Below are 25,588 nucleotides of genomic sequence, written 5' to 3'. Positions count from 1 at the left end.
ATGCAAGTGACAAGGCATTTACTACAAGTATCTTTTAAATAAACTTCATGGTCCGACCAGATTTTAGTTCAACTTTTGTTACCCACATCTGCTTTTTTTACTTCGGAAGTTTTTCAGTGATTCTGCCATTTGGAAAAAAAAACCAAAAAAAACAAAAAACAAACCACACCAGTTGTGTGATGTTACTTCTCAGGTACTGGTGTTTTATATGTGTAATTTGGAGGAAATACTGCTTCAGATTTCTGTGTCTGTAGTTCCAGTGGTGTGTAGTTTTCCTCTCTAAGAGCACAGGTATCCCACAGAAGGATAGTTTCATGCTGTATCAACATTCACCTACATTTCAGAAGCTGTTTCCTTAGCAGGCTTCCCAGGAGGTCTGCAGCTCAGCCCTAGCCATCACCCAGGTATGTCTATGCTTTGGTGCCAGTTGTGCATCAAAGATGACGGGTTTCAACAACAAGGCAAGCAATTTCTGGTCTCATTTGGTCAAACATGTTTATTGCATCTGAATTTTTACCTTTAAACAGTACTGCCTAAGGCTTCCTCGAAAGAGGAGAGCGAGGGTTGTGCGTAGGTGTAAATGGAGATGGCTGGAGATGGTTTCTAAGGGTTTAGTGTTTGGTGGGGTGGAGCTGGGTCAAAGAGAAAGAAATGGAGATAGTGGCAGGCAACAGAACTGATAGGGCTGTAAGGACTGCTAATAATCACACTGGCCAGAGGAGCTGGAGGTAGCTAGCTGCCTAGTCGTCTGTCTGCTTTTTTCTTCTGAGGCAGAGTTGTGTGCAATAAATGCTTATAGTGTGGTGTTTTACTCCCTATATAACAAGGAAAAATTCTGGGACGGAAATCACAAAGAAAAAGTAAATATGATGAAACAAAGGCAAATAATTAGGCAGATGTCTCATTATTTGTAAGAGAACATCGACTGTCATCAGAAAAAAAGTAATTTTATGTCTCCCAGGGTGAGAAGGAAATTTGACCTCTCTAAAGATCCAGAAACCAGATGTCAAATAAAAAGAACCCTTCTTTTTTTTTTTTTTTTATATATCTTTTAAACTGTCCTTATTTTTAGCAAGTTTTATCATTGTTGAAGGATTGGGGTTAGCAAGGCTGAACCTAGTCAATGAGACTATAGAGCACAACAGATAACAGTATCTTTGATCAATCAGGCAAAGCAGATAAAGATACACTGAAAAAAAACGGCCCACAAGCCACAGAAATATCTTTTTTCTGTCATTCATCTGTTCTTGGGATGAGACTTGCGGAATTTAATCAGCATTGGGGTGGAAGGTGAGGGAGATACAGGCTGATGTCTGCACCTTGTTTGTAAGCTTATGACAGGCTTTGGTTCAGTCATTTCAGATGAGGCTTTCCAGGCCACTGGATGCCCCTTTCTGCCTCAAAGAAGTGGTGTTAGTATGCTGTCTTCTTATTAGTGTCAACTAGAAATCTTGACTAGAAATAGGAGGACAGTCTCCAGGTACCTTGTTAGATACAGAAGACGTGACAATCACAGCAGCAAATAATACAAAGCATTTCATGGTTCAGGAAAGACTGCTGTCTCATAAAAAGCGTTTGCACAGATTCTGCAACCAGATGTACTATTCTTGCATGTTTGTTCAAATTTGTGAACAAATGTGCAGGTTGGCACACGTTTAGAGGAGCAGTTGTGCAGCTTTCCACAAGCTACAGACTAATGACTACTTGGCTTTAGACAGGAACTGCTGACCCATTATGTTCTTTCTAAGTATGGGAACCAGTGACCTTGGTGTTTATCCATTCAGCAGCAAGCGCCATGGTACTTCATCTGTGATAACCTACGTGAAAAGTATAAAGAGTAAATCACGTTCCTGGTACTCTGTCTATGCAGAAAGTGACTTTGGTAAGATAGGAAGAGTAACATCGGCACAATGTGTAAACTCAGTGTTTGTATTATGCAAAACAATGTTTCAGTTAATGGTCTGACTGCCACGTATTGTATGTTTATTTTGTACAGAAAGTCCAGATGGCTTATGTTTTCTACCACAACGCTCAGGTTAAATACCTTGCAAAATATTTCAATGGGCATTGTGCGTTTCTTCCATCTCATCCCTGCTTACAATTGGAAAGAGGTGAACTGCCTTTTCCCCAGGCAGAAAAGGATTAGCGTTGCTAGTTGAAGAGCCAGAACTGCTCAGACCAGGAGTGATGCCTGGTGCTGTCTGAGACGACTGGCAGCTCAGTCTCATAACATGACTTATGCTGTAGAAGAGACCTTGCAGAAGAGACAGTGTCCCTTACACAGTAAATCAGAGATCCAAAGCTTATGTAGGCATAAGTGAGCCCGCTGGACAGTACACATGATGGTGTTTTGCACCCCAGGGCCACCATACCAGAAACCTTGCCCAAGGTGTGGGTGTCATTGCTTGAGTGCACTGGAGCTTATGTAAAAGACTACTGGAGGGGAACTGAGGGCACGTGCAAGCTAGTAGCACACCGCTGATGTGCAGCTGCACAGTCACAGAGTGACCCATTTGGCCCCAGAAGAAGGGTCACCTCCATTACTCTACCCGTCAATGTTGCCAGCAATCTGACTGCAGTTCACATTTAGCAATGCAGGGCAGGGTTACAGCTGTGTTTGAGGAGCGTCACTCCGGATCTTGTCGCATGCCTCACCCCACCTAAGCCTTTTTCTCAGACTTTGCTCACTGAATCACTGACATTACAGTAATGTGAACATCTTCAGGGATTTTGTCCTTCCACCTAGCTGAGATCTGTGCTTTGACTGAGATCTGTGGCTTTTTTCCTTCTGGATGGTTAAGAGTGAAAGCACTACACCAAGTAAGGAACAACAATAGTAACAAAAAGTAGTGTAATATTTTCTAAAGCTCAATAAACTCTGTACTGGCTCCTGCTGAGATACACCTTACTATGAAGCTGATGCCACTGATACAACTGTTCATTTGAGCAAGGCAAAGCAGCAGGGACATTATAATTAATAATCCTTAGCAGGAAACAAGTTATTGTGCTTGGGGCGAGAAGGGTGAAAACTGTTCTCTATTATTTTTTGAAGAGTTAATTGGTAGTAGGCAAAGATTTGCTGTGTTGTGCCAGCAGGTGCTGCTTTATGACTACATTAATGTTAATGATATCCTCCGGACACATATGAAGACATTTAACCTATTTCTTTCTTGTTGCATTTCTCTGGGGTGGATGTGTGTTCTGGTTCCAGTTATTTTTTAACTGCCACCACAGAGCAATCGGACAGACAGTGACCCCAAATTTGCACAGATGTTTGCAGGTAGTTTTATAAGACCAGGTAACTTTTGTAACCTTCATTCACCCCGGGACAGACTTCACAGATTAAAAGCTGAGGGAAATGGGTGAAAGGGGCTCCTTCTCTGGCATAAAATCATTCCTACGGGTTGCATAACATTTCTAAAATTGGCTATTTAACTGCTCCTAAGCATGCTTAACAATAGTGCCTGGGATCTAACTGTTTATTCTATTTTTTTATTGCTGAAACCGCTCTTCTTCTGGCGTACTGTTAAAAAAGTACTCTGACAGCAATTTGAACCCTGAAATGAACAAGTGCTAAAACTGTGTTCTGCAAGTGCGTGCTGTGGCCCATCAAAGCATGATACATTGTAGTGAAGGTAAACCAGTGGCTCCACAGGGCCTGAAATGGTCTCATTTCAGCACTGCTCCACGTTTCAAGTTTTGCTATGAGCCTATATTAGCTGCTCCTTTCTGTGCTTTTTTGCACATCCAATTTGACAAATGTACACTGTCCAGCAATAGGCTTCAGAGACCCTTCAAGTTATTTATATTTTTTGTAAGAAGCTCCTTTTGCACAATCCCATCAGCTCCAGTCAAACTCTGGGTGCAACTGTGGCAGGTGAAAATGCTGTGGAAGGACAGACCTTGGAGCTGTGTGCACCATCAGCAAGCTTGCCGACAACGCCAAGCTGTGTGGCACAGTGGACACCCTGGAGGGAAGGGATGGCACCCAGAGGGACCTTGACAGGCTTGAGAGGTGGGCTCATGTGAACCTCATGAAGTTCAACAAGGCCAAGTGCAAGGTCCTGCACGTTGGGTCAGGGCACTCCCTAGCACAAATACAGGCTGGGCAGAGAATGGATTGAGAGCAGCCCTGAGGAGAAGGGCTTGGGGGTGTTGGTGGATGGGAAGCTCAACATGACCCAGCAATGTGCACTTGCAGCCCAGACAGCCAACTAGCTCCTGGGCTGCATCAACAGAAGCACGGTCAGCAGGTCGAGACGGGTGATTCTGCCCTTCTGCTCCTCTCTTATGAGACCCCACCTGCAGTACTGCCTTCAGCTCTTCTTATGTCCAACATAAGAAGGACATGGGCCTGTTGGAGTGAGCCCAGAGGAGGGCCATAAAGATGATCAGAGGGTTGGAGCACCTGTGCTGTGAAGACAGGCTGAGAGAGCTGGGGTTGTTGAGCCCGGAGAAGAGAAGGCTCTGGGGACACCTTATAGCAGCCTGCCAGTGGCTGAAGGGGGCCTACAGGAAAGCTGGGGAGGGGCTTTTACAAGGGCATGTAGTGACAGGACAAGGGGGAGCAGCTTTGAACTGAAAGAGGGTGGATTGAGATCAGGCATTAGGAAGAAATTCTTTCCTATGAGGGTGGTGGAGACACTGGCACAGGTTGCCCAGAGAAGCTGTGGATGCCCCGTCCCTGGCAGTGCTCAAGGCCAGGCTGGATGGGGCTTTGAGCAACCTAGTGAGCCCATGGCAGGGGGCTGGAACTAGATGGTCTTTAAGGCCTCTTCCAATCAAACCCATTCAATAATTCCATGATTCTTTGAATACTTTTTACTGATCTATAGGTGTAGGGGAAAGAAACCAGACCAGCAGTGGCTGAGGAAAACAGAGAAGAGGTACAGAGTAGCTAATGGAGCTGGGCTATGATGAAGAGCTAGTAGGAAACCATCCCACAGATCTAAAACTTGTTTGGGTTCTCCAGGTTCCTTGGAAGTCAGCTCATACCTGTGAAACCCACTGACAGTACAGTTATCTCCTTGCATCATATGTGTCTCCCTATAGCATGGTTTTGTGTATAAAATAATAACTTGTTATTGTGTTTGCAAATATACCCTGTTTAACTCAAATTGTGGAGGTGTTACCAGTCCCACTGGTGGCAGGTGTAAAGATCAATGTGGTTGTATATAATCAAAATCTCTCAGTTAGTCCCTTTAAAAATGTCAGAAAATGTACATGCACAAATGTATGTCAATTGAACATCAAGGCTGTAAAGCCAGGCATTCAAGAGACAGGAAACACCTGACCTAGCCAGCATTTCTAAATGAGACATGTCTTTCTGCCCTGGAAGGTTTCCATCGTGCTCTGCCATTTGATCATCTGGGTTAGCATCTGAATGGATTTTTAATGTTGCTTTCATGATTCTTCATGTAGCATTGCTTATAGCATAGCATCTAGTAAACCCCAACGGGACACAAATTTTTTAAGATCTTCCTCTTCTTTACAGCTTTTAAAATAAAATGAAATGGTTAGATTTCAGTTAAACAGATCCTTATTAAAGTAGGAGCTGGTCTGATAGTGACTTAAATTGGTGCTATGTGGCCATCACATGTTATTTGATAAGCATTCCATTATAATTAAGAAGTGGCTAATAGACAATTAATGTACAGGATTGCACACTTAGCTAATTACATGATTTTTTTTTTTTAGATTAAAATGTATAGGACCCCATAAATCACTATTAGAGATTGTTTAATAAGCCTGAACCCTCAATTTTCTCCCTGTCAATCAGGAATGGAGCCGCTGACTTTTCCTCTCACCCAGCGAGACTTGCCACGTGGAAGAACCGCTGCATTCAAAATGAGCTGAAACGCTCTCAATTCCAAAACTTCACGTCTTTTTGCAGGATGTCGCAGCTTGAGTCTGTGCTCTCATGGTCTGCTCTGTTTGTTAAGACTCTCAGCTCCTGGCCTTGCACATGAAATGAGACGTTTCTCAGTGTTCCCCCACCCCCACACCTTTTGCAGTCTCTTGCTTGATGCCTGTGAGGGACAAGGATTTTGCACATGGCTTTTTGTAACCCCTAGGAAGACTGTGTTTACTTTTAACATCAGTATTTTGGTTCTGCAAAGCTGACCCCTTTTAGGTGTCCCAGGCCATGCAGCGGTCGTTGGCTCAGCGGCACCTTGCCTTGCAGGGTGCACATGAGAGCCAAGCTGAGCTGGAGTGATCTGCCAGGGCCTGAGGCTTCGCTTTAACCACCTAACTGAGAAGGCTAACAACTGCAGGCTCCTCAGTGTTCAGTGCAGGGTGAGACAAGTACGTCTTTAGGAGGTGGCACATCATGTCCAATAACGCTGTGGGCCAGGGAGGATTCACCTCTAAACTGTAGGCAACCACTTTGAGATGTCTACATGTTACACCTACAGGACAGTGAAGTGTTTAAGCTCTCCTGCAGCCAGCAGAACCTAACCAGTGCAGCAATGAGGGCTGAAGTATCACTTGACTGACAAACCACAAAGGGCTCAAGTCTGTTACCAGCCTATTGCTGTTTGGGGTTTGTGGGTATCAGAGACCAGGGCCAACAGGTTTGGCACAGCCTGGTGGCGGGCCTGTCTCTCAAGGTGGCTCCTGGAGGCCACATGGGATATGCCATGGTCACACATGGCATGTTGAGGCAACCGTACCCATCTGAATTGTCATAGTATAAGGGAAGAGCAAGGAGCTTGTTGGTGCAAGGTCATCTCTGCTGATCATTACTTCTAGTATATACTCAACAATAAACAACTAATGGGCTGTTTCAGCAACACAGAGTGCTCTGTAAAGTCTGATCAGACAGAAGTAGGAGAGTGATGCAGTAATTGGGCTGTGAGTGTTTTGCTGGCAAGGCTCACAAGCAGTATATCACAGAGGCACCACACAATGCAATAGCGTTGACAGGCAATGGCTTAGAGTTGACCAAGAGACTGCATGTGGTTTGATATGTTTTTTTCTTTAAATATTCATAGGTGAAGTAGAATGTAACTAAAGTGGGAACGAGATCTAAGGTAGAACAACACAAAGCCTGACATCTTTGTAAGATGTCACTTAATAGCAAAAGTCAAATGTTTTGCTTCAGCTTGTAAACAATGTGTGTATTATAATCATGGGGATAAATAAGAGTGATGCTTAGGGCTTCTTTACTGTGGTGTTCTTCGTGTTCAAAGCACTTTACAAGTAAGAACTGATTTCTCTAGACAGCTTGCATCAGAAAGTATCTCAAACTCACTGAGAATCTGAGGAAGTGGGGTATGAGGACAGATGATTTGCTCAATTTCTGAAATGAAAGTAGGACCAGAAGCAAGGTGTAAAAGCAGGTATTTTTACCTTCCATTTCAGCTCTCAGCTGACCTGGCATCCTGGCTGGTGTTGACACGAGTATGCAGAGTTTAGTGTTTTGCAGAGCATTTGCACACGAGGGTTACACCCAGGCACACAGGCAGCAGCACTGTGATCGTGTCCCTGGAAGGACAATTAGTCCAAACAGATGGTGACATAGATGTGTCCCTCAAGCCATTTATCTGTTTGAAAAAAAAACCTGCTCTGGAGGTTTTTACTACTGATTTTTACACTGCTGACCAAGTGCATTCTTCTCTTCCTGGGCAGAATACGAGGCAGAGATGCCACCACTACTCTCTCTAGACACTTCACTGCCTCAAAAACCGAGAAAGCATAATTTTTACTCTATATTTGGTTATTGAGGTCAGGAGATGATTCAAGATCACTTAAATATGCAAGAATCTTTTTAGTGACTCAGTGGGATTTGCATCCAGGCTTAATGCCCTGGAGAACCACGGGTGAATGTGCAGTGAGGCCAACCTGTGCTGACATGAACAGAGACTGGCATTTCAGAAGGACAGATGTGTTTGGGATGGTAGAAAGTAGCAGTGGGCACCTTTAGTTTTATCAAATAGAGATTTGGGAACGTAATGCACATAAAAAAAGAGAAGATGCTTCCAATTCAAAGAAACACTACACTTTTACTAACACACACACACCCCTCCCTGCCCCCAACAGACAGATTATTTTGATCGCAGGCACTTTAACAGCTCTTCTAAACCCTGAAGTGTTGCATGATCTTCACGGCAGCAGTTCAGACCTTGCTCTCCCCCTGACTTCCAACCCATCACTGGATGGTAACCTCTTGCAACCCAGCGTGGAGCTGAGTTTTGAAACTGGAGAGTATTCTATGAGTATGTGTGGGAATACCTATTCTCTCCCACTGGATTCTTTCCAGAACCAGATATCATCAAGAACAAGGACAGCAAGGTCAGCTGAACAGCCTGGTGTAAGGAGTGCCGCTAAAATGGGGAATATGGCTTTGGTTCCAATTAATATTTAGTTCTTTGTATAGTGAAACAGCTTCACCTGGAGAAACTGGGTAGCCTGAAGCTGTGGACAAAGCAGTCAGCTGGGAAGTTAGTTCAAACCCTTCTTACAGAGCAGGGGTTACTTGTCTCTTGGCAGGGAGGGGAACACACTCAGCATTATTTCTGCCCTTATAATCTTGTGAGCGACATCTCTGTCCTTTTGAGAGTCTAGCTCCAAAATCAGTGTCGCTGCTGTAAAAAATTCCATAGTGAGCTGTTGCAGCATGTCCAATTTTGATGTACTTATACAGACATCTGATGATATTCACGAAATCTGATCCAAATATATTAGTAATCATATATTAATCACGAAAATCATAATTTTCAGCACATAAATTACTTGCCAGAACTTTAGCCAACTTTAAGGAAAATGTTGTATAAGAAAATGCAAAGGTACACTGCTAATTTAGTTCTCAACAGTTCTGGATTAAGCAGCCTTTTTCTACTGATTAGTCCTATGCTGCACTTGTCTCTGTTAACTCAGATTCCAGTCAGCACTTAGACCTTAAAATGTTCATCAAAGGTCTGTTTCAGTGTCCACAGCCTCAGTTCTTCAGAAGTTCAAACCAGCCATCTCAGCCACCTCTCCTGAAACTGGCTGCACTTGGGTAGTACTCTTAAATTCCCATCTGATGGCAGGCCAAGCACAAGCACCCCAGGATAAAATATTTTCCTTTTTCTTTTGAGGACATTTTCCTGCTTTTCTGTACAGGATCCTGGAGCTTGAATAAAGGAGAGTGCTCCCTGGGGAGTTGCCATAGTAACCTGTGATGTTTTTTTGTTGTCTAAGGTTAAATATAAGCAAGGGAGAAATTACAGAGAAGAGTTTTATACCTGAGTTTATCATCTTTGTGTAACACCAAAGATGAACTGTACCTCCAACTTTTGAAAGCAATAACATTCACCTTGAGGCTGGTGTCAGGTTGGTAATTTTCACTGGAGAAGGAATTAACTGCTGTATTTATTATTCAAGAACCCTGATTAGGAAAAAAAAAAATCCACATCTGAAAGATGTAGCAAATAAGAAAGAGAATGAGATCATTAGAAATGTAAAGACATGGAAGTGGCAATAGCTGCTACAAATAATATCTAAACTTGTAATGCATGAATACCCTGCATATTCTATTTTCTTAATAGGGTTCAATGACAGTCTGCTCTTAAACTTATAGTCAAAGAAAAGCTCCAAACCCAATTCATCCTTGGAAAATAACTTCAGGTCTCATAGCGCATACAAGGAAGTGACTTTTGAATGTGTCAATATCAGTTCAGCAAGAAACACAATTTAAGAATTCAGAATGAAAACAAAATCTGTTTTAAGAGGGTGTGGCGGAGAAAGAATCCACCCAAATTGCTGTCAGTTATGAGCATCAAAGGCAGATCAGGAAGTCTGGGATCAGGAAAAGTCATGAGAGCTGAACTACCAGAAAGGTCATTTCCATGAGAAATAACCCAAAAGTGCAATGCTGGGAAAAATCAAAGACAATCCTTGGAGGGCTGGGGGAAGGAGTGCACAAGTGGGTTGTGCGAGGAGGCTGCACAGGAGCTCCCAGCCCCCAGTACGGGGGGGCAGGGGGCTGGTTCTGGGGCAGGTCCCTGTTGGCGCTCGCATCACAATCGTTCCCCTTGTCCCCTGGGGGACACTGGCAGCAGCAGCAGGACCTCAGACTGGGCTGCTTGGCAGTGCCACAGGGAGAGGGAAGAAGACCAGCCCTGGTGAGCAGGTGAGCAAGTGCCAGGCGTGTAATTTAGCACTGCTGAATTATCCAGCCTGGCTCGATTTTGTGCAGCTTTCCCCCAGCTGGCTGCCCAGCCCGCCCACCCCAGCTGCCCAGCATTTCCTGGGATTATTTAGTTCAAAGATGTGGGGAGAATGATATGAGAGGTGGGAGAACTTGAAAAGTGACTCTGAAGCCTGGGTTGATGTCTCCCTTGCAGCGCAAAAGAGCTGACAGAGCTGCTGTCAAGTTTAATTGTCCCCAAGATAATGTCCTTCAATGCTGTATATATTATACATTTCTGTTTATCCTGAAAACATGCCGTCTAAACACTTTAAATGTAAGTGACTTGAACAGCTCTAGCTGCTTTCCCATGATATGCAGTGGTAGGTGGGTCTGGGCTTATGATGTTGGATGCTTTCTGCTTCTCCTCTGGGTACTTAGGGGTCCGTTCCCCCTGTGACTGACTCACCTCCCCGTCTTGGGGCTGTAGGTGGAAACAATGGGACTGGGCCCCCTGGGGGAACGGGATGGGTTGGAAAGGCTATGGGGCAGAGGGTGCAAGGGAGGGAGCAATATATGAATATGAACATGCCATAAGTAGAAACAAAACCCTCCAAAAGCAGAGATTTTGGGGCAAATCCCTTTCAGCAGAGGAACAATATTATGAAAACACAAGTCTGATGTGAGATAAACCAACTGAGGATGTGGAAGACAACCCTGAAAGTCAGATGGAGGCCCTATTGTAATAAAGTTGTTACTGCAAACAGACCTATATTGCATTTTTCCTCTCCTGTATTAAGGGATTTTGGATTCTCCAAGTTTTTGGACAAGCTTGAGAAGTGGGTGAAGGAAGCAGCTACAGATGTTGGCTCTCAGAATTAACTTGGAGGAGCCTGGGGATGCAGTGCTGCGTGGTAGAGATGACAGGAAAATAGGAGAACAGCAGTTTTTGGAAAGGAGAAGGCAAAAATAGGACAGGGGGTGCACAATGTGATGGCAGAGCAGGAGGGTACGAGGAGATTGTGTGTGATGGTCACTCTGTGCCTAATGCTTAGGGAAGAGACATGGGGGCAAAATTTATGAAGGTAAAACTCTCCTTATCGATGGAAAGGCAGAACTGGGTTTCTAAAGGGACAGGAGGGCAGCTGGGGGACCTTAGCAGGGGAGAGGGTTAGACCTGGGTGAAGTCTGACAACCAGCTTCTTTTTTTTTTTTAACTAGAAAAAGGCACATTTCTGCTGTTAGATACACTGTGCAGAAACCCTAAGAATGCCAACAATTTGGTTATAAAAAATAGTTCAACCTCAGTTCAAATTACTTCACTGTGAAAACTGTACAAATTTAATTTTGGTAAAAGCTGCAGAAGGGAAGGTTTTGTTTGGTACAAACCATATTATTTTGTGAAGCTGCGGGGTTTTTTGTTCACATAAAAAGACTGAAATCCTTCATTTGCTCAGGTTTACTCATGAGAAAAAGGTGATTTTAAGCCACAACATTTTGAGTAGAGGGAAGGAGGGAAGAGTGTTGAGCAGATAAGTCTGAGGTTTCTGTGACTGAAATGACAAGCATTGGAGGTACAGCTCGCCAGTATGGATTTTAAAGAGATGAGTTTTCTGATGATGTGAAAAAAAGGCAGACGGACTGTAGGAAAGAGATGAACAATCACTATTGCAAGGCTAGAAAGCAAAAAAAATAATAGAGCTATCAAAGGATATAAAGAAAAGAGTGACAGGAGAAATGAGAAGGAAAGATCGAGAATTATCTATGTCTTGGAACAGTTTTTGGACCACGGTGATGGGAACTTGTCAGAAAAACATGCAAAGAGCAACAAAGCTTTCCTGGTGCTGATGTCCCAGGGCTGTGGTTTGGAGTTTTAATTATTTGTGCATATTGTATCACCTGGTGCTCTTCCTCTTCACAGTTCTGGGGATTTTAAGATCACAAAGCACAACTGCCACTGCATTTTTGCGATGTCCTGTTAGCACAGGCTACTGAGCATCAACCAGAAAAAGCTGCTCTCAGGGTCAGTTTTTCACTGTGATCCTTTAAAAATATTTGATTTTGAAAAGTTGGTTTCAGCTTCATAATTTTTAATTCATTTGTCTGCCAGTCATTTAGGAACAGACTATTCTGGGGTGCAAGGTATTCTTACATTTTACCCCCTTACCTGCCTGTAAAAATGAGGTAGAGAGGAAAAAGGAGAGTCCAGGTTTTTATACCAAAGCTTGCAGTGCTGCCACAGAGCTGCTTTATGTACCGATGCCAATTTTCTCAGCTTCTATAAACTATGTTTCTGGTGTATTCCTTACCTTTCAAAGGGGCAACATGGTTGACTGAGAACTGACTTACTTGCTTTTTCCTGTCATCCAATGTACTTTAATTCTGACCTTGTATTTTGGCAGTAACTCTGTGCATTTGTGTTTTCTGTTCTTTCAGTCCTGATCAAGCTTCTCCAGCTCCAGGGTGTCACCTACTCCTTGCCAGTGGTCAGTAGCCTCTTGCAGAAGTCCTGGAAGAAGTCTTTTCACACGCTCCTCCTCAATTTACTAAAGAAAGGCCATGTCTGCTTTCGATCTGGCGAACGAAAGCATGCAGGGTACAGAGCCTGAGATAGAATACATCACCTCAGGGGTAAAACTGAGGGATGAGACGTTTGTCTTTGTTGATGGTAAATGGGTGAATGACATGTACTGCCAACCACCATTTGCTTACCACCGGAAGCTCTTTAGCAAGAAGGTACAGAATGAGTGGAGCATCTTGGAGGAGAACAAAGCACTCTGGGAGGAAAACCAAGCCCTTTGGATGGAAAACAGAATGCTCTGGGAAGAAAACAAGTTTCTGCAAGGTCTCCAGACACAGAACAAAACTGTCCAGGTTATTTACACTGATGCCATTCAGCAAAGCCTCCAGAAGGAAAAGAAGCTTGTCCCATTCTTCCAAAAGAGGAACACAGGCTTTCAGGTCAGCCCAGGCAACAAAAGTCTCCAGGCAGTTCAGCAAAAGCAGAGAGTCTTAGAGGATTTCCAGCAGGATAACAGAACAGTCCCCATCATCTGGAAAGACCAAAAAGCCTTCACAGTCCATGAAGAGAGCAAAGATACCAGCTCAGATCTTCAGAAGGACCCTGATGCCATCACAGCTGTGGAAGAAGGTAACCCTGGCCCAGCCCTCCAGCAGAAACATGAAGCTAAAATCAAGAGCACCACCTCAACCCAGAATGAGGTCAAGTCTGCCCCAAGCCTGCAGGGTGAGTACGAAATCATCCGGGCTCTCCAGGACTTCTATGAATACCTCCACATCTTCCTGCAAGCAAACCATCTCCTTGGGGAGAAACAAGGCTGTCACATTCCCTATGATGTGAACAGATCCTTCCAAGAAGATTACAATAAATTGAAGCTGCAGCTGAACGCTGTGAAAAACACTGTATCAGACATTACGGCTCAAATGGAAATGTTGGAAAAGGAGCTCGTTGCCATCACTTCCTCAATGTATGAGGAAGCAGGACAGAAGCTGGCAGCTGTGCATCAGCTTGGAGAGATGTGAAGCTTGGTGCTAAGACCTGCTAGTTCAATTTCCTGGAAAACTTCTCTCCTTGTTCCAGGGAACCTAATAAAATCCCAGTAGAGCCTGAAGACATCTGGTGAACATTGTGTTATTCTGAAACTTACTTACACGACTCGAATGTATTTCACCTTCTGAATATAACAGTGTGCTTGACTGTTATGAATTTGCCTAATGTCAGGAAAACATGTTTTTCAGCATTTTTTTCCAAAATTTCTGATAATAAGGCCTAGAATTTCAAAAGATAATTCATGCTTTTCACACTTATTTTGACGTACCTTCTGTTGGCCATGTTTTTCAGAGGGATGGGCACTTCTGGAAATGAGGATCCCAAGTGTGAGCTATATTTGTATCCCCAGTGGTCCCTTTCTTTCTTATGGCTGGCCAAGTTCAGTGGCTGAACTATGTCTTCTGCCATGCAACAGCCTTCCCTTTCTCACATAGGGTAAGCAGTGGATCATGGAAAATGTAGCCTCCCAGATGAGACAGGCCCACGAAAGACAATGGGACACAGAAAAATACATTCTACGTGCCACATATATACAGTCCTACTGTCTCCTTTTCCCAGTCCTTCATTCCCACTTAAACTGTTGTTTCTTTCCCTTGTTTAAAGCTCTTCCTCAGAAAAGAATCCATCTCTTGCCTCAGAGTATAACAAGACCACAAAGCAAATGTTGCCCACCAGAATAGCACATCCCCTTCAGCCCTGGTTATTTGTAAATTACCTTCACTGGTTTATACTTTAATTAGGCTTAATTCTTCTCAAACTGCCCTGTTTTGGTACACTTGAATAATCCTACTGATTTCAAGTGAGATTATTATTTGCTTAATTAATGACACTTTTAGGATGTAGTTTGTATAGGAAAGACTGCTTAGCGTCTTATTTACAGCTCACTACTAAAAGAAAATTCCCATAGACTTTGGTGGTCTTTTTGGACCAGCTCTTCTCTGTGGCCAGGAATGAAGTGTGTCTTTGTCTGCAGACAATCACATGTACTTAAGGAGCTAACAGCTCTCCAGCCTGGAGGAGCATTGGTATTTCTGGTGGTATCACAGGGCAAGGGAAAGGGCAATGCCCTGCCCCTGTGCAGCAGAAGCCTCTGAGCAGTTTTGTGAGTCTGAGCTGTCTTTCTGAAATCTCCTGTTGGACTTAGGGGACCACACATACTGCAATAACTTACTGTCACATGCTGAGGACCGGGTTGGGGTAGGTATGCTGTGAAGCTAAGCTGTGATGTCTTCACCAGACTTGCTCCATCACCCAGTGTGTCCCTATCAACCAGACCACTGCAGGCAGGTGGGGAAGGGCTGACCTGCTCTGTACCTTAATCATGCTGCTGCTTCTCTTAGGATTTTTACACCTTCTCCCTGCAGCACCTTTTTGTTTGAACGTCTGATGATTTTCCTCCTTTGTTTTGAACTGTTGATAACTGATATCAGCTCATCAGTCCCCTTGCCATGTGCTTTCTTCAGCTTTGTTTTTGCACATTGCACAGCTTAGCAGCCACCCTACTGTCCTGTGTACAAGACCAGCTGATGAGGCACCTGCAGTTCATCACTAAGCTACTTTCAGCAGAACTGTCCCAGTGATTGGCAGCTCAAAAATTTGGGCCCTGCCTCAGGGACACAGCCCCAGAGAAAATGAAGGGAGGTCAGCGATATGTCCTCACCTGTGGTGGAAAAGGAGAGCAAGGATGCCACACTCATGTGGGTGCTTAGGCTGGGGGGGACACTGCTTCTGGGGAGAAGTGCCTGCTTCTGCACCACGGCTGAACTGTCGCATGCAATCATAGCCTGGGAGGGGTGGATAAAAAGACTACAGTGGGAAACATGGGTCCCAGCTCATAGTCCAAAGGCATACTCACAGCCCTCTGCTACAAAGTGCTGAGGAGTAAAGGAGGATCCTTCCTCCCAGACATCATGGTGGGCCTGCAGGAGTAATGGAACAGGCAGCAGGGCCACATCGCCTGCAAGAGCAGTGAGGCCCCTCTTAATTTTTTAAATGGTCATATAAGGCAGATTTTTAGCTGTTCCATAGCAAGCTAGTAGGTTGTCAAAACTGGAATTTTGGTGGCTGTTCCATGGCTTAAGCTGGTAGTTGGATGTGTGTGCTCACACTATGAACAGACATGTCAGTCTCAAGTGATCTGCTGACACAGAGGATGGAGAGCCTGTTGATGTGTTTATGTTTAAAAATTGGGTCTAGTCTCAATTGTGTGGCAAGAGTGTCTGGAAATGCATTTTCCTCTGTCTTGGATATCCTTGACGCAGTGTAATTTGTCGCAATCTTTCAGGCAGAATATGGGAGTCTTTAGGTAATCTAAGAAGACAGGTACAAGGAGGCTTCTGCAGAGCAATTGTAGGAGCATTATTGTAAAGCAAAAGGAAGTTTGTGGTGAGATTTAGCTCTTGCAACAGGACCCAAGAAGTGGGTTGTCACTCTAGTTTATAGGTCTCTAAGTGATTTGGCATCAAATTACCTAAAGGATGAATTATCTTTCACCTTGTATTTCACTCAGACAGCACCAGGCCAAATACCAGCAATGACTGTTTACTTCAAGAGGCTCCAAGTAAGGAGTATTTTATTTTGCTGTTAGGCCTTCAAGGTGCTGAGGCAAATCTCCTCTCATGGTTGAAGGTAAAGGGTTGGCTCAGGTGGTGCGGGGAGGGCTGCATGTGTAAGAACTAAGAGGAGCAATGTCCATTAATAGGAGGATGTGCAGAGAGCAAGTTGCTCCTGCTTAATGACAGTTCACAATGATATATAGCTAAATACCTCAGCCCTGTGCTGGGGAACATGTTCATGCTTCTGTACCTTCAGACCAACACTCTTTTTCTCCTAGTTGTCTCCCTCATTGTGTTTTAATGTAATATTTGTTAAGAGGCAAAAGGGGTTCTGTGAAGACCCTAATGTTGAGTTCTGAAGGGGAGCAGCAGTAGTGACAACATTTGGTTTTGTATAAATATTTTAACAAAATGATGTGTGTTCTGTTAGAGGAAATAAACCACTCCTTTGCCAGTGGTCAGGGCACTGACTCCTGCCATGTCCCTGCACATGGACAGGGAAGGCACATGGATGTGCAGCCTTTCTAACACGCACTTGGGAGGAATCATCTGACCTAACGTCGGGTGTCCCTCTAGGACAGCACTTCGAGATCTCAGCTAGTCACCCCAGGATTCCTTTCTAACCTGTAGGAAGAAATGGACACCTTCAGGTTGTGATTTATATGACATCCCTTAGATAGATGTTTTAGGATGGGCTGAATCACCAGCTGGAGTCACCTGCTTCTCTCTGTTGGCTTTGTAACTGCTCTGGGGACAATTAGCTCCAACTTACACATTCAGTTTGGAGCTCTCTGAATTATATCCTTCTCTCTGAGTGAGGAGCCTGGCAATCCCGAGCAGAGGAGGTGCTTCACCAGATGGTGAAGTGGCACAAGCTTGGGATCATGTGCTGCTGGTCTCAGTCCCTGCCTTTTCTTTCTGTGAAATGCCTTCATTAAGCAGCTGATTCAGATCTCTCCATTGTGTGGGGAAATTATTACTTTGTGAATAAAATTGACTTAGTTTGGGCACAGCTTAACTGCCAGGAACATGTGTAGAATCCTCAAGGGAACACGCTACTTCTCCCGAATGTTAACAATGTTCCTGAAGGGAACCAGGTTTTGTGAACCCTTTGCGCTTTGATCACTGCTTTGGATCTTTGATCTTCCTGGTTATAAAAAGTCTATACCCGGTGTATATTTTTTGGCATCAGTCATGGAGAATTTGAATTGATTCATGCCTTAAAGGCTTCTCAAATCTGCCATGTGCTGAGATAACAATGCCCATAATGACTGCCCAGCACTTAATCTTGCAGAGGACTGTGTGATAAGCAAACTGTCATAATCCCAGAAGGTACCAAATTTCCAGTCTGCATTTATTTGGTTATAAACCTGACTGAGTTGGTGATAACAGTGAAGGGTTATTTCTGGCTGATGATGGCAGAACGACAGATGATCATGTGTATTGCTCGGTCTAGGTGAGTATTGCTTGATCTCTTACTCAGTGTTGAGGGCACAGATGGTAAGATCTGACTGAGTTGCCTACAGAGTGCACAGGGCACTCTGTCCACAGGACTGCACAGGAGAAGTCCTAAGCACTGCCCGTTCTCTGCTTTGCTCCATGCCCTCAGTGAGTGGCATTAACTATTTCAGTGGGGTCCATCATAGTATCCTATGGGTCTCTGTCCAGAGCAGATGCTGGTGACGAAGGCTTGGCTCCCAGCTTTTGCAGCCTATTTAAAGTACAAATGGAGGAAAAATACAGCAACAGGTATTTACAGGAACAACTTGTTAATCATCATAACATTTAGGCAGGTTTGGGAAAAAATGGGGTAAGCTGAATTTTTTTCCCTAGCCCGTTCACTGATTTGCAAGTCCCTGGGAACTGATAACTATTCTGGTTTGAAATGGATGGATGTCATTGTTACAGCGCATAATTTACCTTTTGCAGAAAGACAAACTTTATGCCTCTCTCCTTCTTATTGTTGCTGATTAGCTCCTTATTTTTGCACTACTTGTGTCAATACTATTTTTGGAAAGCTGGGTTTTTAGCAAGGTCACCATCAGCCTCTTGCTTCTCTGTAAATTGGATTATTGCCTGTAGCTGGACTGTGCAAATGCTGACTTTCCCATTTTCATTTCTTATTAGGCAGTCTAATACAGCTAGTTTTGTACTGTCTTCATGTAACACCCACCCTGGCCTTTTGCACTTGTCTTAGCAGCCCCACCACACCCTCCTATCCCTAAATTGGAATTTAGAATTTTTTTCGAAGTGTTTTGAGTTTCCTTGATCCCTGGGTTCCTCCTGTTAACTGCTGAAGACAGTTCTTTTGGAGTTTTGCTTGTGATTTCATGAAGTCTGGGATGCGCTTCAGAAGCTGTGGCACTGGCCAAACCCCCCCCATGTTCTCCATGGTGGTGTAGGCTGTTTTTTGGGTTCTCAGTAGCCCAGTCTGGCCTTCCCAGTGTTGGCCCCAGTTCAGTACAGAATGAGCCATAACAGTACTTGTAAATGCAGGCTATGGAGGGAGTTGTTCATTCAACCTTCGTGTTGAAACAGGACTAGTCATCTTTTTTTAACATTCAAATTTGAGCACAGACTACTTATGATGTTCATGCAGTGAGGTGCAAATGGAGGGAGCAACCTTTCAGGTACAGCAGAGTACTCTGTTTCCTGCAGAGGCTGTTGGCTGGTTTTAAAGCAGACAGCTTTAAAGCAGTACTGCATTTTCCAAAGTGGTATTTATCCCGCCGAGGTGGAAGAACTTAAATGAAAGCAGTAATTGTGATCCATGGCTGCCTGAGGTGGGTTCTGCAACGGATGGAGGAAGGCCGGCTTGCCAGAGAGACTCTCACCAGGGGTGCAGGTCTTCTCCTGCTGGCTGCAGTGAGCCTGGAGTGGCCAAGTTAAGGTGGGAAGAGCCCAGGCCTGAGTAATGGTCACATCCCTTAACACATGGCTGAACAGAGAGCTTTGGCTGGGACTCAGGGGGGAAAAAAGAGTTTATGACCTCTGGAAGAAGGGGCAGGCAACTCAGGAGGACTACAAGGATGTTGTGACGTTATGCGGGAAGAAAAACAGAAAGGCCAAAGCCCAACTAGAACTTAATCTGATTACTGCTGGAAAAGACAATAAAAAAGATTCCTCTAAGTACATTAACAACTAAAGGAGGGCTAAGGAGAATCTCCATCCTTTATTGGATGCATAGTGGCAAAGGATGAGGAAAAGGCTGAGGTACTTCATGCCTTCATTGCCTCAGCCTTTAATAGTAAGACCAGTTGTTCTCAGGGTACCCAGCCCCCTGAGCTGGAAGACAGGGACGGGCAGCAGAATGAAGCCCCCATAATCCAAGGGGGACTGGTCAGTGACTGCTACACCACTTAGACACATGCAAGTCTGTGGAGCCAGGTGGGATCTACCCAAGGGTACTGAGGGAGCTGGTGGAAGTGCTCAAGAAGCTACTTTCCATCATATATAAAAACTCCCAGCTAACTAGGGATGTCCCAGTTGACTGGAGGTTGGTGTATGTGATGCCCATCTACAAGAAGTGCGGGAAGGATGATCCAAGGAACTACAGGCCTGTGAGTCTGACCCCAGTGCCGGGGAAGGTTATGGAGCAGATCATCCTGAGTGCTAACATGTAGCATGTACAGGACAACCACGTGATCAGGCCCATTCAGCATGGAGTTGAAAGACAAGTCCTGTTTGACTAACCTGATCGTCTATGACAAGGTGACCCACTTAGTGGATGAGGGAAAGGCTGTGGGTGTTGTCTGCCTTGACTTCAGTAAAGCCTTTGACACCATTTCCCACAGCATTCTCCTGGAGAACCTGGCTGCTCATGGCTCGGGCAGCTGTGCTCTACACTGGGTAAAAAGCTGGCTGGCCGAGCCCAGAGGGTGGTGGTGAAGGGAGTTACAGATGGTGGCTGGTCACAAGTGGTGTTCCCCAGGGCTCAGTGCTGGGCCAGTCCTGTTTAATAACTTTATTGATGATCTGGATGAGGGGATCGAGTGCACCCTCAGTAAGTTGGCAGAAAACAACAAGCTGTGTGGGAGTGTTGATCTGCTCGGGGGCAGGAATGCTCTGCAGAGGGATCTGGACAGGTTGGACCGATGGGCTGATTCCATTGTATGAGGTTCCACAAGGAGAAGTGCCGGGTCCTGCATGGGGTCACAGCAACCCCAGGCAGCGCTACAGGCTGGGGGCAGAGCGGCTGGGAAGCTGCCCGGTGGGAAAGGACCTGGGGTGCTGGTCAAGAGCCGGCTGGACAGGAGCCAGCAGTGTGCCCAGGTGGCCAGGAGGGCCAGTAGCAACCTGGCTTGTATCAGGAACAGTGTGGCCAGCAGGACCAGGGCAGTGACCGTCCCCCTGTACTGGGCACTGGTGAGGCCGCACCTCGAACCCTGTGTTCAGTGTTGGGCCCCTCACTGCAAGACAGACACTGAGGTGCTGGAGCGTGTCCAGAGACGGGCAGCGGAGCTGGGGAAGGGTCTGGAGCACAAGTCTGGTGAGGAGCGGCTGAGGGAACTGGGGCTGTTCAGCCTGGAGAGGAGGAGGCTCAGGGAGACCTTACTGCTCTCTGCAGCTGCCTGACAGGGGGGTGTAGGCAGGTGGGGGTCGGTCTGTTCTCCCAGGTAACAAGTGACAGAGCAAGAGGAAACGGCCTCAAGTTGTGCCAGGGGAGGTTTAGACTGGACATTAGGAAAAATATCTTCACCAAAGGGTTGTCAAGCATTGGAACAGGGAAGTGGTTGAGTCACCATCCCTGGAGGTGTTTAAAAGACCTGTAGACGTGGTGCTTAGGGACATGGTTTAGCGGTGGACTTGGCAGTGCTGGGTTAATGGTTGGATATGCTGATCTTATTACCAACCTAAACAATTCTATGATTTGCCCAGGCAGTACCCCAAAGGATGCTGAGGGAAAGGGAGGTTGAGGAGCCATAAGTGGCTTGGCAGAGGTCACTTGTCTTTCTTTTCTTGTAGGCAAAAAACAAAAGCTCATTTCCTGAACCTGACATCAGCTTCCCAGCCTGACCTGGTGGCTCACAGCCATTCACCCAGCCCTGGAGTCAGGGATTTAGCTGCTGAGCAGCCTTTCCGCATTGCCTCTGAGTGTTCTGTCCTGTGCTCCTTGAAGCCCATGGCAGAACTGCAGCTGAGCTGAGAGTCGGCAGGATGGAGGATAGTAGTTAGATCACACAAATAGCACAACCAAATCCTACCAAATTCATTGTAAATATATGCATTTTAGCTTTTCAGCCTTTCTGTGCCTCTGGGTTAATAGTTTTTTTTGTTGTTGTTTTGGGTGCAAAAGGTAAAATTGCAGAACTTTCAAATTTTCAGAAAAATACAGTTGACAGAAATGTTTTCTAAATGCAAATTGAACATCTTCCTTTTGATCGTGGGCTATGCCAAAGCTCTAACATACATCTTTGATCTTATGGCAGTGTCTGGAGAAATTATGGGAATCTAATATGGAATAATAGATTCTCATCAAGACTTCTAGCTTTAGGAAATTGTTTAATCTCCATTCTCAGTGGCTGTTTCTTTGATGCAGCTGTGACTGAAGGGTCCCAAGTGCTGGGAAAAACAGCTCACCAGCTCAGAACAAAGCTGATTATGTAAATTGTGCATTAAGATTCAGCTTCAACTTAATTTTATTCTGTAAATAAATATCCCATTAACATCCATCTGTTAAAAGTCAGGTAAAACATTTTCAAAACCTCCATTGCTGTGGCAGATGTGACTGTACCATAAATAGTGATCGGGTGGTGGCATGAGGATATCAAAGTATAAAGTACGAAGCACATTTTAAGAAGCAAGGAAGGTGATAACATTTAATTATAACAAAAGACACCTTGCCTGATTGTTTGAGATAGACAGTGTTTCCATTTGTGTTGTACTGTTTGCATTGTACAAAATGCTTTCTCTTATCACTGTCCCTGAGATCACTAATAGTTATAGCACATTAATTCACTTAAAATACAAAAACATTTCAGCTGATGAAAGTCATTACTGAGAAATGTCCAAGTCTTTTGCTTAGTATCTTTTTATTTCAGCAGCTTTCTTGTGAGTAGTCATCTTCCCTTGGTCTAGCTGGTACTTTACCACCAATGATGTAAAAGGTTACACTGATCAGGAACAGAATGATGAGCTCTGTCAGGTTTTCTAAAATTACTCTTCAAAGGGTATGAAAAGGTTTGAGTGGTCTTAACTCATAGCTATTTTTTACTATTTTAAATAATCAGGGATTTCATGTGCCCTGCAAAAGAGCCCTTGACAAAGAAGCAGCTAGGGGATTGCAGCAGATTTCACTTATACTGAAGTGTAAAGCTGTGTGTCTCTGTCACTTCTGGAGATCAGAAACAGGTTTCTTATACATTCTTCAACATCCTGAAGGAGGAATTGTAATAGTGGTAACTTAATTCCATAAAGAGAATGGAAAAGTTATTTTCTATGGGACATACTGTAGGGAATGGATAAAGGTTGCCTCCAAGATGGAACAAGCAAGGGGAAATTACAATTCTTCAAGATACTATCAGACCTGAATGCAACCTTCCAATGCTCTGCTATTCCACCTAAGCTCCTTGTTTATAAGAAAACTGCACCATATGTGCAAACCCTTACTGCTTGGCGGAAGCTAGCCTTAGGCATAACACTGCATGCCTGTAAATACCTAATTATTGGTACGACAAAATACCATATGCCACACTGAAGCTGACAGTCTAATTCCCAGTTAAACCAGTGTGCATTAGTGCTGCACTGAAACCTTTTCACCAGCGCAAATAAAAGCAGAGTCTGACACGAAATTTGAAGAATGGTTTACTGCTCAATTTAAACGTGTTTGTAAATCTGAGACAGCTCAGTGTTTCTCCAGGTATTGGTTATCACAAGCCATGTCCTCCTCCCTGTCCAATTTTCCAAAGAAAGTTGAGGTTGTGGGGACTGTAGATATAACTGAAGAATACAGCTGTTATTACAGCCTCTCCCCATGCATCAGTATGCGACAAGTCTGTTTTGACTGTACATTTTCTCAGCTATCTTAGGCTTTCATCTTGAATTGGATTTTCCGGTGGTGTGGGTGCTGGGCAAGGAATAGAGGACCATGCAGCTTTGATCACCTCCCACATCCCCAGCTGTCACAGGTGCTGTCAGATTAGAAAAGGGAGGTTATTCCACCCCACCAGGCCAGAGGCACAGCTCTGACCAGGCGAGAGCGACCTCAGAGGAGGACGTGGTAGGAACAGGCCCTGAGCTTTGCTGTATTCAGCATTACTGCCCTGCCCATTGCTGGGTGAGGCTAAGAAGGCCAGTACAGATCCCTCCTTGAACATCCACCAATCCCTCCCCTTCTCCCCTGTGTGAATCGGTTCTTCTGCCATCTCACCTATAGGCATATCTTGGACAGAAACACACCCTTCATCACATGCCCTCTAACGTTCCCAGACTGCAAAGATGCCAGCAGTCTGGGGAAGCTGGAGTGTAACAGGGGAAGGTGCATTGAACATTGTTGCTGCAAGAAAAGCTTTGCTCAGGTGCAGTCTGAGACCCTGAGGGGTTTATTGGCTCTAACACCATGAGTGAAATACAACATGGAAATGCAACTCTTCTCAAGAAGGTTGGGCTCCTCATTTGTGACGTTTTTCAGGCTGATGTGCTCTGCTAAGGTGGTGGGGGAAAAGCATCAAGTGACCCTGCTAGAGAACATCTCCAGAGCTGGAGCATTAGATTGACCAAGACTACCCAAGAAAGCACTATTTTTTGGCATGAACACCAGCTATTCTGTACGTGGAAATCTCAGGCTCCTCCTAGGAATAAACACAGATAGAACATGGAGTTTCATCTGGTCTAGTTTTCACAAGATTCAAATGCAAAACTGAAATTAGTCTTCAAAACAATATTTCTGTTTCTTTTTTCTTGACAGCCCATGTCACAGATTTTCTCTGTCCCTCTGCCCATGACGTGACACGATGGATATCCATTTCCTTACCATATTCATAATGTCTCCTAAAATCCTTGCCCAGTCTCGTCTCTTAAACCTCAAGAGCCTTACTTGGGGCAAGTTACTCTAAATCATGTAACGCACATGTTGAAAATTATACTTTTCTGAGGGATGAAGTTCCTGGGGACCCTCGGGTGTGTGACTGCTTTTGCTGGTATCTAAAACTGGGCTTGGATTTCAGTTTCAGGAAATTACTTGAATATGGGACTGATCAGAGCTATTTTTGTTCCATTTATTTACTTTTGGCAGGGAAGAAGAGCTTGCCACAGCTGATGGGTTTTCCATCTTGCGACAGGCAGAGAGCAGCAGGACTTCTGGTGCTGGGTGGGCTTGGTGAATGCCCCCTTCACCCCAGCTCACAAAGGGACATTTCCAATTCATTACGTGTTGCCTATATGGAAAGAAAATCTTTTTAAAAGAGGATTTTTGGAAGACATGTAATTCTAATCAGATGCTTCTGTGATCTTTGCAGCAGAGAGGCCAGGGATTGTTGGCAAGCTTTATTGAGTATGACTTAAATGTATTAGATTAGAAAGCACTCAATTTAGCTCGTTGTTTTTCCTGATTTGCTTGGCTACTCCAACCATCTTCCCCTCCCGATCCTTTATTGTGATGGAGATGCCGTGAGGCTGGCATGCAGAAAAGACTACATGTCAGCACATTCAGGGTCCTAAAGGCGAGATGCATCTATGATTGCATAGCACAATGATGAACAGAATTCCAGGGCTTCCCAATTAACCTATCTAATTTATCTTCCCACCATATGGTAAATCAGAAGTTAAATACGAGTGAGGGGTAATTCAAGGCCTCATTTTCAGAAGGTCAGCCTAGCAATTTGCATGGACTCTTTCCACCTGGGATCGAAAAGCAAACTCAAGCACGTCCAGCTGTTTGCTGAGGTAAATGGGAGTGGGGAGAGATGCAAGTACACAGGGAAGTGTTTTGTAAATGCAAACATGGAACTTCAATTTTGAATGTTATCAGGCAAAAGGGAGGGGCCAGGCCTTGCCTTGTTTGAAATACGTCTTCTTAATAATTTAGCTTCAAGATTTCTGCCGCTGCAATCTGGAGTGAATCTGTAGGGTGGGTGCAGCCACAGGGCTGTTGCTCCAACACAGTGGGACTTGATGAAGCTGTAGTTCAGAAGCACATAGTGGTAGAGGGCTAGTAAGACCTGCCTTCTCCTTTTAAACCTCTTTCTTAAGTCTCAGCAGGATAGACTTGCTCAGATACTGAGCTGTACTAATTTCTCTGAATAGATGTTTAGGAAAGTCAGGTATGCCTGAAGTCCCTTGTGGTTTTCTGTACCTAGATGAGTTCTCCATTAAAAGAGAGATGTCACATTAGAAAAGTTGGCATACTGA

At 44.6% G+C, this 25,588-nt stretch overlaps 1 protein-coding gene across 1 annotated transcript in view; it reads left to right on the top strand.

Moving 5' to 3' along the window:
- Positions 1 to 25,588, top strand: part of CBY2 (chibby family member 2) — a 50,841-nt gene extending 25,253 nt beyond the window's left edge. The window contains exon 1 of the mRNA XM_080375839.1: positions 1 to 25,588. This exon is cut by the window's left edge and continues 25,253 nt beyond it. Within this exon, the coding sequence (XP_080231965.1) occupies positions 12,674 to 13,657 (984 nt within the window). The 5' untranslated portion in view covers positions 1 to 12,673 and the 3' untranslated portion in view covers positions 13,658 to 25,588.

Source organism: Falco punctatus, assembly GCF_963210335.1.
Source record: "Falco punctatus genome assembly, chromosome: 2".
NCBI lineage: Eukaryota > Metazoa > Chordata > Aves > Falconiformes > Falconidae > Falco > Falco punctatus.
Note: the sequence above shows the minus strand (reverse complement) of the source record. Positions and strands in the feature narration are given on the sequence as shown.